This window comes from Loxodonta africana, chromosome 19, assembly GCF_030014295.1.
Source record: "Loxodonta africana isolate mLoxAfr1 chromosome 19, mLoxAfr1.hap2, whole genome shotgun sequence".
NCBI lineage: Eukaryota > Metazoa > Chordata > Mammalia > Proboscidea > Elephantidae > Loxodonta > Loxodonta africana.
This window is the reverse complement of record NC_087360.1, coordinates 76,845,290-76,856,638: the sequence shown is the minus strand read 5'-3', so window position 1 is coordinate 76,856,638 and position 11,349 is coordinate 76,845,290. Positions and strand designations below refer to the sequence as shown.

The following is an 11,349-nucleotide window of genomic DNA, read 5'->3' as shown; positions in this document are numbered from 1 at the left end:
TGTCTGATTGACATTAAGTACTAGGATTAAAAGGTCAGTTCAGATCAGCTGTATGATTTATTTGAAGTCCTTACTTGATTACTGGACCTTTCTTAAGAACTTTAGTTTTCCCAAAAAAGTCATGTCAGTTGTTTGCAAAACCATTGAATTCGAAAGCTTTCATGTTTTAAAAAAATATATATGCAATTCAGTGTTCTTTTTAACCTTTCAAGACCCAATTATTTTCTGCTTTGAATTTTTTTTTATTGATGCCATGCATTTTTATTAATGGAAGCATGTTGAATCATTGAGTGTGTTTGAATTTTTGGTAGGTGGTATGGATTTTTTTTTTTCTTGCCTCTTCCCACAAGCCTACCCTTCAAGACCAGGGGGACATACGTTGTCCCACTAATTCTACCCCAGAGTCCCCCCAGAGTCCATTGGTACGTATGTGTACCAAATAAAAACTTCCAAATTTCTAGTTTTCTTACCAAAAATGCGCAACCTCATACAATACCCTGTAGAAACAGTAATTTGCGGTAGATACTCATCTTTTTTTTTTTTTTTTTTGGTTTCAGTCATAAAGCCCCCTGCTTTGCGGCACACTAACTGTCAGTGGTATAGCAGCTTCCCAGTCAGCCTGAGAGGCAGAAAATGCTGGTGGGCAACCATATATCCCAATGGTCATGAATTAGTATATTTTCAGCTTTGCAAAACCATTACCTAAATCTAACCTTGCAGTATTCTTATCACCCCCCAAAGAATACCTGTACCAATTAACAGTCACTTCCCCTGTCTACTCCCCAGCCCCTTTCCCAGCCTTCCCCCCCCAAAAAAGTTGCTGTTGAGCTGTGACTCATGGCGACCCTGTGTGTTTTAGAGTAGAACTGCACTCATAGGGTTTTCATGGCTGTCATCTTTCAGAAACAGATTGAGGCACCTATGGTGGAATTCAAACTGCCAACCTCTCAGTTAGTAGCTATACACATAGCTGTTTGCGCCACTCAGGGACTCCTAACCCTAAACCTAGGCGACCACTAATCAACTTTCTCCTTGTATAGATTTAGCTCTTCTGGATGTGACATGTAAATGGTATCATATGACATGTAGTCTTTTGTGACAAGATTATTTCAACTTAGTATGTTTTCAAGGTTCATCCATGTTGTAGCATATATCAATACTTCCTTCTTTCTGTGGATGTACATCATTTTGCTTGTCCATTCACCAGCTGATGGACCTTTAGATTGTTTTCACTATTATGAATAACGCCGCTGTTACAGACAAGGTACATTCATGTACAGGTTTTTATGTTGACACATTTTCATTTCCCTTGGGTAGATATTCAGGAGTGGAATTGCTGGGTCGTATGGTAACTCTGTTTCACCTTTTGAAAAACTACCAACAGAGTATCATTTTAACTTTTAAGAGTCAGAAACTTTTTCCCCCCCAATATTTAAGTGACACATGTTTGAGATAGAGATGAAAACAGGAGGAGCAGGGCTAATGCCTGAAGTCTTTCTTGTTTGATCTCTAGCTCTTCTTCTCAGCCTGCCTGTTCTGTCTGGTAATCACTCTCCAGAGAGACAATAGGGGACCCTTCTGAGAGCGAAAGGGGGAGACCGTTAGTCATTCTGCAACAATAGGCATACATGAAGACTGTCCCTGGAAAATTAAGACAATGGTCACTCTCTCAGCCTACAAGAAGGAAAACCTGTTGCTAAGTGCCTGCCAGTGGGAAGCAGGCACCTCAGCTGGGAAGCCAGTCACGGAGCAGTGTTGGCAGTGTGTCTCTTCCATTCTGCTCTGTTCCTCCCAGGGAAAGAGTGTCTTTGAAAGGAGATGGTGATGAGCTAATGATATCTTAATTACCCCATAGTTTAGTTTATAAATGTGAATATAAAGTGATTCAAATTAATGAAGAGGAGACCTGTTAATTTTTCTAATATTTACTTGAGTTAAATGTTTTATTTCTTACAGGAAACAACTAAATCATTTCAACTTCAAAGTAAAAGCTACATTGCTGGACACCTGAGACTAAAAAACCTTTAACTGTGCCGAAAAACTTAGGAAGCAGACAGCTTTTCCCTCCCTCTCATTTGAAAGAACTTGAAGAAGAAATAGAATGGCAGCCATTTAAAGCTGATATTCAGGATGAACGATGATAATTCGGATGGCAAGACAGAGCATGAATTACAGTCCTTATTTATCTGTGATAAAAATGGAAACGCGTATCCATACGACCAAAAATCACCTACACAAAATTCTTCAAGTGCTGATGTGAACTGGAATCCTGCCAACCCAGATGACATGGTGGTTGATTATGAAACCACCCGCCCGGCTGTGGACAGTGGTGAAAATGTTTCTTTAAACCATCAGTGTGTTAAAGTACTTGATCACCAAAAGCCTTCAAGTGATCTCATCAGTGAGGGGATGTTAGCTATGTGCCAAGATGTCATGTGTCAGCCTTCTGCAGGTGTTTTAAATACAGAGGAGACCGAGTACCTGCATAATAATTGTCATCCCCGAGGAGAAGTTCAGGACCAGAGTGTTGAGCCAATGCTGCCTTTCTTGTGGAAGCCTAATGATGATTTGAACTGTACAAGCCACCCTGCTGCCTTGGAGCTAAACCAGACTTTTGACTTGAAAGAGGATGAAGTTAAGTGCACCTTTCTAACACATCATGCCATTGATAAGAGTCCGTCTTTTCATACCACCGAAAGTCTGCAACCAACCAGCACAAGAGATGAAAATACATCTTTATGCTGCTCCACTCTAACGTCTTCCCCTTCTGACAAGGTGCATGTGAGAGAGAAGAGTTATGGTAGAGAGAGCTTTGAAAACGCCCTTGCAGCATCACCAGGGGTCCAAGATACAACATACACAATATTTCCTGATGGGGTGATGCAAACTGATGTTGTTGTTGCAGTTATTGGAAATCAGTGTCAATATTCTTCAGGAAAGGCCGCCAATGAGCACACAGATGGGACACAGCAACAACTAGCTGGAGAACAAGAGATACAAGCTCTAACACCAGTTTCTGATGGCATGGATGTTCCCCGTGGATCTGTATTACAAGAGTTCTTTTGTTTATCTAAAGAGGAATCAAATAGTGAGACACATTCACAGGGCTTGTATGGGCAAAAGGAAATGGGCCAAAATCTAAGAGAAACAGTGTCCAATTGTCTTATAGATGATGAATGCCCTTTACTAGTGCCAGCTTTCAATAAAAGTAAAGTCCAAGGGCTGAACCCAGAGCATGAAGTCTCTGTGACTGAAGAGACACAAATTGCCTCCAATGAAAAGGATTTGGGTACCCAGAATGGTACCTTCGAGTTGACGCTAAGTAGCCCACCAGGACGAAAGGTGGCTCCATCCTTTGAACTATCCTGGAATGCACATGATATGTTCACTAGCGCAGGTAACACAGTTTGCATGTCAACTCCAGTCCTAGAACCCACAAATGCAACCTTTTCTATTTCACCTATTGAAGCAACGGAGAAATCTAGTAAAGCGGAAAGTGGTAACCGAGAGCTTAGAAATTTGCTAAACTTGAGGGAAACACCTAGGAACGTGTCTAAAACTAGCCTAGGAAAATCAGCAACCAAAACTAACACTCCTACAGGCAGCAAAGTTAGAAAAACTGAAATTATAAGTTACCCACGACCAAACTTCAAGAACATCAAAGCAAAAGTTATATCTAGACCAGTGTTGCAGTCCAAAGACCCTGCTTCATCAAAGGTCACACCCAGACCTCAGTTAACCAGTGCTTCATCCCCGTCATCAGTGTCTTCCTCAAGACAGGTGACGGCTTTGAGCAAAACACCAAGATCCGACCTGAATGCAGACACGAAAACAGAAATCCTAATTAACAAGACGCATAAGCAGCAATTTAATAAACTCATTACTAGCCAGGCTGCACATGTCACAAGTCATTCTAAAAATGCTTCACACAAGGTTCCGAGAACAACACCTGCCGTCAAATCGAATCAGGAAGATGTCGGCAAAGCAGGTTCTTCTAATTCAGCATGTGAGACTGGGTCCGTCGCTGCGTTTTTCCAGAAGATCAAAGGCATACTCCCTGTCAAAATGGAAAGCGCAGCGTGTTTGGGAATGACGTACGTTTCCAACATCGATGGGATTAGCCCTGAAAAGAAGGGTGAAAGAGGAAACGGGGTACCTCTGGAGAAACAAGAGCTCAAAAGGGAAATTTTGAACGAGACCTTTGAATATGGTTCCCTCTTTTTGGTAAGTGGAGTTTTTTGCCAGCTTCAGAGAGTAGTGGCAGAAGCTGAGAGATACATTGGCAATAGTTAAGAATATGGCATTAATTGTTAAGACTATGGCAGAGCTAGGTGTGCAGATTAGTTTTCAGGTGTTAATGTATTCAGTAATTCTTGGTCTTGTCAGCATCAGTGCGTACTAGGGTGTTACTAGGTCACAATATGCGTAATTTGTATATTGAAAAATCCTGAAGTTCAGTATTTTGTATAGAGTTATCAATGCCCCTTTTCATACTGTGCTAACAGAACAAGTTATTTTAATATTTTGGTATAGATTTGAAGTTAAATGTCTGATTATAATCCGATTAAATTTTATATTTCTGAAAAAAAGGGACTGCTTATAAACTTTAAAATGTACTGGCCCAGATTTAAGAAATGGCTAGTGAGTACTGGTAAACAGTATCAGCTTACAAAAAGCTGCTAGCGTCTTGTTGTTGAGGAATTACTTTCAGGAAGTGGGGCTCTGTCTTGCAGTATTCTTGATTCTGCCTCTGACCAGCTAATGTGATTTTGGGCAGGTAGACATTGAGGTCCAAAGGTGAAAGGATTGGGCTAGTTGGATATCTGGAGTCTCTTCCAGCTATAATGTGATTCCTGGTACCTAAAGTAAACAAAATCCATTTTATTCATGAATAGCAAAACAGCAGTACAGTAAGTCCCCAGGTTACGAACGTCAGACTTACAGATAACTTCACCTTGCCCTTTAACGTTACGTAAGTTTGCCCTCACTTCGAAATGATTGAACCAACCTCTGACGTTGCCATCAAGTCCATTCCGGCTCATAGTGACCCTACAGGACAGGGTAGAATTGCCCCATAGGGTTTCCAAGGACACGGCTGGCGGGCTCTGGATTTGAACTGCTGACCTTTTGGTTAGCAGCCAGTAGCTCCTAACCACTGCACCACCAGGACCAGCCCCTCCTCACAACAGATTCTTCATCACGATTGCCTTCACTTGCTGCATGTGCAGCCTTTAAATCATTGAAAAGGCTTTAGGCCTTTTCTTGCACTAAAACCAAAACCAAACTCACTGCCGTTGAGTGGATTCCGACTCAGAGCGACCCTAAAGGACAGAGTAGAACTGCCCCGTAGGGTCGCCAAGGCTGTAAATGTTTACAGGAGCAGACTGTCACATCTTTCTCCTGTGGAGCGGCTGGTGGGTTCAAACTGCAGACCTTTCAGTGTGCAGCCGAGCACTTTAACCACTGTGCCACCAGGGCTCCTTCTTGTACTAAAGGAAGGCTAAATAAGAACTGTATGCATCTGTTCTGACTTACCTACAAATTAGACTTAAAGGTGGACTCGAGAATGGACCTTGTTCGTAACCCGGGCACTGCCTATATATGTTTTTTCGTGGTACCTATTTTGGAAACCCTGGTGGCATAGTGGTTAAGATCTACGGCTGCAAACCAAAAGGTCGGCAGTTTGAATCCACCAGGTGCTCCTTGGAAACTCTATGGGGCAGTTACCCTGTCCTGTAGGGTCACTATGAGTCGGAATCGACTTGGTGGCAAGGGTTTTTTTTTTTAAATCACATATTTGGAAACCCTAGTGGGATAGTGGTTAAGTGCTGTGGCTGCTAACCAAAAAGGTCGGCCATTGGAATTCACCAGGAGCTCCTTGGAAACTCTATGGGGCAGTCCTACTCTGTCCTGTAGGGTCGCTATGAGTCGAAATCAACTTGATGGCAGTGGCAGTGGGTTTGGTGTTTTTGGTTTATCACATATTTGGAGCCCTGGTGGTGCAGTGGTTAAGAGCTCGGCTGCTAACCACAAGGTTGGCAGTTCAAATCCAACAGCTGTTCCTTGGAAACCCTATGGGGCAGTTCTACTCTGTCCTATAGGGTTGCTATGAGTCAGTATCAACTCCATGACTACGAGTTCGGTTTTTTTTTTTTTTTTTTTTGCTGTCATATATTTGAAGTCCTGGTGGCAGAGTAGTTAAAGTGCTGGGCAGTTAATCAAAAGTGGACAGTTCAAAACTACCAGCGGGTCTGCAGGTGAAAGATGTGGCCTCCTCCTGTAGAGGTTTACAGCCTTGGAAACCCTATGGGGCAGTTTACTCTGTCCTATAGGGTCACTTTGGAAAGCCTGGTGGCGTAGTGGTTAAGTGCTACAGCTGCTCACCAAAAGGTGGGCAGTTCTAATCCACCAGGTGCTCCTTGGAAACTCCATGGGGCAGTTCTACTCTGTCCTGTCAGGGTCACTATGAGTCAAAATCGACTCGATGGCAATGAGTTTATAGGTTCGCTAGGAAACTGTGGCATTTTTTTCTGGATTTTTTTTTGTAGGTTCACTGTGAGTCAGAGTTGACTCAACATGAATGGGTTTAGTTTTTATCACATATTTGGGAGAATTAGAGAATTCTGTGTAATGATAAAGTATGGCAAGACGTGAAAGGACTGTTTTAGAACCATGTTCAGGGTACATGGGGGCACACACAGAAGGCAATTGTAGGGAGATCTGGGGAGATTGGGTTAGGAAAAACTTGAAAATATTCTTGAGCTGGGTCAGTTTAGAGATGTTTTGGTTTTAAAAGTTCATCTTCTCCGTTAGGAGGAGTGATAAACTACAGTGATTTCTAGACTATTGTACATTATTTCAAAACACAGATTTTGAAAGTTCTTTTGAAGTCAAATTTAGAAACTAGTTGTGCCTATATTGTTTTAAATTAAATGATAGTAACTTCTGGCAGAAACCTTGGTGGCATAGTGGTTAAGAGCTACAGCTGGTAACCAAAAGGATGGCAGTTGGGATCCGCCAGGTGCTCCTTGGAAACCCTATGGGGTAGATCTGCTCTGTCCTGTAGGGTCGCTATGAGTCAGAATTGACTTGACGACGGCAATGGGTTTGGTTTTGGATTTAACTTCTGGTAGTTCTTGGCAACATTCTTAGTTTGGTGTTGACAGATTGCGTAGAAACAAGACATTTGTTCTTCCCTGATGTACAGAAGGTATTTATTGTATACTGGTCTCCTACCCCCAGAAAACTAGCATAGTTTCTTTAAACGACATTTGTTTTGAATACAAATTGGTTGTATAAGTTGGAATCTGAAGCTTTTTCTGATTTGGGCATTGAGGAAGTTTAACCTTCTGTTTCCCACGTGCAGGATGGAAGTCTGTTTTTCAGGCTCGTATCATGGCATTGAAGTAAGATGATAAAATCATCAGGTTGAGTGCATCCCAGCACATCTTGTAGAAGAAGCACTTTTCATCTTTTCTTAGGAATCTTACAGTTAGTTTTCGTAATTAAATATGAAGTACATTGTAAATCCTGGAGGACTGGTCCATATTTTCAGCACTGACATTTTTTCTTGTCACACTGGTCTAAACTTTTCAGTGGTCCTGTCTCAAGCACACGTTGCCTACGATTTTCTAGTTCACCCCTTGCACACTTCCACCTATCTCTCGAGGGGCATTTGAAAACCCTTTCGAGCACACTTCTACCCTGACACATATGGGGTCAGCAGGAGCCGCTGACTGATTCTTGATGGACAGACAGGATTCCAGGCTTTGCATGTATTGTAGAGAGCTGAATGTATCACCATTTGCTGCATGTTTTACTCAAACTCTAGTGTGTTGATCACTTCGGCAGTACCCAGAGATTCTAAATCTGCCCTGGGATCTATGATGAGACAGTCCTAGAGGGATGTTAATTTTCTGTGTGTTCTGTTAGTCTTGGGCTAAATTAGGCCTTGAATTTACTGAGTCCAGAGGCTGACCATAATCTCACAACTCTTTGGTGGTCAGGGTTTATGTGAACCTTCAGAATGTTTCCTTTTTTAATACAAAGGGCCGAATGTAGTTACTCATTACAGAGGCTCCGTTTTGGCGATTGTGCCTTAGGGAAAAAAAAAGAGTCGTAAATTATCTGAAAGGGGAGGAACTGATATTTATTCAGTGTCTACTCTGTTCCAAGCACTTTGCTCCAGGGCTTTGAACCAGTTCATTCCGGTTCGAACCACTGCTGAGAATTTGCATTGCCATCCCAGATATACTGAATCCAAATCTACATTTTAACAAGACCCCTGGGTGATTTTTATCTATATACATAAGAATCGTATCTATACTTATGAATCACCGGGGGGATCTTGTTAAAACGTAGATTCTTGTTAGTATACCTGGGGTAGCAATGCAAATTCTCAGCAGAGGTTAGAACTAGAATGAACCAGCTCGAAGCCCTGCTTTGCTCAGACGCTTTACACATACCATGCCACTTCATTTTTCCAATAACACTCAGGTGCTTTACAAGCATGGTCATTTACTCTTCCCAGTAATAACAGGGTAGTTTTTATCCACATTTTAAAGCTTCAGAGAAGTTACTTAAAACTCACTGAACTGGTAACTGGTAAAACTGAGATTCAGACTCAGATCTCCTGATACAAATCCTTGCTTTCTCTGCTATACCACACGGTTTTAAAGTTTTGTGGAATGTTGGCTCTGAAAGACAGAGCAAATCTGATTGGCTAAACATTCACTTTTATTAGTTGGTTAGAAGTTTTGTTTACTTTGTAAAGGAAGGTTTACTCTGGGGGATTGATTTAGCTAGCTTTGGAATGGTAGAGGCTGAAGATCTTTGTCAGTTTATGTCAGTAATTCTGTGTTGCTCTTCGGTATCAAAACACAACCTACAGGTGTTCTCTTGGGATGTTTACCTAGTTAGTTAAGACAATAGATACTGAATGAAATCAACTGTCATCGGTCTGGGGCTTTTCGTATCTCTCTTATAAGTCATCCTCTCATTATTTATTAAACAAACAAAGAAGGGTACTATTTAGGAATATGTAGCGTAGAGGTCAAGTGCATGGATTTTGGAGTTAGACTTGAATTCAAATTTCAGCTCCAACATTCACTGGCTAAGTGACCTTGGACAAGGTACTTGGTTTCTATGAAACACCAATTTCTCTTTATGTAAAGTAAGAATATAACTTGGAGCGCTTTGTTTCGTTGGTTAGGTGCCATCGACTGGGCCCCAATTCACAGTGACCCTCTGTGCAGCAGAACGAAACACTGCCCGGTCCTGCGCCATCCTCACAGTCGTTGCTACTTTGAGCCCATTGTTGCAGCCACCGTGTCCATCCATCTCATTGAGGGTTTCTCGCTTTTTCGCTGACCCCCTACTTTCCCAAGCATGATGTCCTCCTCCAGGGCCTGGTCCCTCCTGATCACATGTCCAGACTGTAGCTTACAGTGTTGTAATTTGTATTTTGAGTAAGGTCAGGATCTCATTTCCTAAGCATGGAATAGAACCAGTTACTCACTGCCATCAGGTCAGCTCTGACTCGTGGCAGCCTCGTGTGTCAGAGTCGAGCTGTGCTCCACAGGGCTTTCAGTGGTTCATTTTTTGGAAGTAGATCACTGGGACTTTCTCCCTAGGCACCTTTACGTGGGCTTGGACCTCCAACCTTTTGGTGAGCAGCTGGGCACGTTAACTGTTTGCACTACCCAAGGACCCCTATATGTAGAATTCAAACATTTATTGAATTCCTGTTGTGTACTAGGTATGGTGCTGATTGCCCCTGGACAAACCTGTTTCCTAGTAGAGCGGATAGTATGACAGCGCATACCGATAGGGTACGTTAAGTGCCAAGTTGGGAGTATGCATAGATGTCTGCGCTGCAGAAGGAGAACTGGGTGAGGTCAATGGAGGACAGGGGGGTTGAGAAGGGAGGTTTCTAGGGAATAAGTCATGTTAGTCACTGGTGAGAACTTGGAGGGCAAGTATGACATGGAAGGGCATTTTCTGGGTGGAGAGAGTAATGTGTACAAAGATGAAGAAACATGAGAAGATGAATTCTCATTCAGGGGACTCCAGGAAGTGTGTATGACGAACTTAAAGGTGCAGAACCAGGAAGAGTAAGGTATAAGCTGAAGAGGGTGGCGGGGCCTGCCTCATCCAAATGGGCTTGGTGTGCCTTGTTAAGCATTGACCTTATCTGGAAGGCAGAGGGAAGCCACCCAATGCAATTTGAACTTTAGAGAGATTGCTCTAGTAGGGAAGTGGAAGGTGAATTGAGGTTGGTGAGACTGGAATCAGAAAGACCCTTAGGAATGGTTTCAGTAATCATGGCAAGAAATGACATAGACCTGCACTAAGGCAGATGGAAAAGACAGAATCGCAGCAAGGGGGGCTTAGGAGATAAGAATGCAGACATCTAGAAATACGTGTTGCCATTGAGTCGATTCTGACTCATAGTGACCCTATAGGACAGAGTAGCACTGCTGCATGGAGTTTCCAAGGAACGCCTGGAGGATTCAAACTGCTGACCCTCTGGTTAACAGCCGTAGATCTTAACCAGTGAGCCACCAGGGTTTAGTCTTCAGTTTTTAGAGTGAGTGTTTGGGTGTGTTATGGTGACTATGCGAAGAGATATATTCTGAGATGGGTAGGCAAAAATAGTTCAATTTTAGAAACCACTCCCTGTTCTTCATCTGTGAAATGGGTTATAATAAAGCTATCAGTCTCACATGGTTACTGTGAGGATTAAATGAATTGACACATGGAAAGTGCTTAGAATGATATTCCTCAGAGTGAAGGATATATATGTTGGTAAATTAAAAAATAAAAAGATGACTATTACTGTTGTTAAGTAGAGGTGCCAGAATCGAGCCGAGTGAGGGGATGCAGAAAGCAGTTAAAAGTATGAGTCTGGAGGTCCCAGATAAAGCAGAATTAAAATGTAGAACAAAATTCAAATTCACAAAAAAAGACGAGACTTATTGGTCTGACAGAGACTGGAGGAACCCCTGAGACTATGGCCCCTGGACGCCCTGCTAACTCAGAACTGAAACCACTCCTGAAGTCCACCTTTCAGCCAAAGATTAGACAGGCCTATAAAACAAACAATAATACACGGGAGGAATGTGCTTTTTGGTTCATTCAAGTGTACGAGACCAAATGGGCAACACCTGCCCAAAAGCAAAGATGAGGAAGCAGACAGGGACAGGAAAACTGGCTGAATGGACACGGGGAGCTCGGGGTAGAAGGGGAAAGGGGGAGAGTGCTGACACATTGCAGGATTGCAACCAATGTCACGGAAGAATTTGTGTATAAATTTTTGAATGAGAAACTAATTTGTGCTGTAAACTTTCA

The 11,349-nt window shown here is 42.5% G+C and overlaps 1 protein-coding gene across 4 annotated transcripts in view; it reads left to right on the top strand.

Moving 5' to 3' along the window:
* Positions 1-1,862: 1,862 nt before the first annotated feature.
* The window catches only part of MTUS1 (microtubule associated scaffold protein 1), a 112,668-nt gene continuing 103,181 nt past the window's right edge, over positions 1,863-11,349 (top strand). Inside the window, exon 1 of one of the 4 annotated variants that reach the window (XM_023551171.2) lies at positions 1,863-4,224. In XM_023551171.2, the coding sequence (XP_023406939.1) occupies positions 2,131-4,224 (2,094 nt within the window). In that variant the 5' untranslated portion in view covers positions 1,863-2,130. The remainder of the gene's footprint in view (positions 4,225-11,349) is intronic. The other 3 variants (XM_023551172.2, XM_064272906.1, XM_064272907.1) reach the window with 3 other exon arrangements.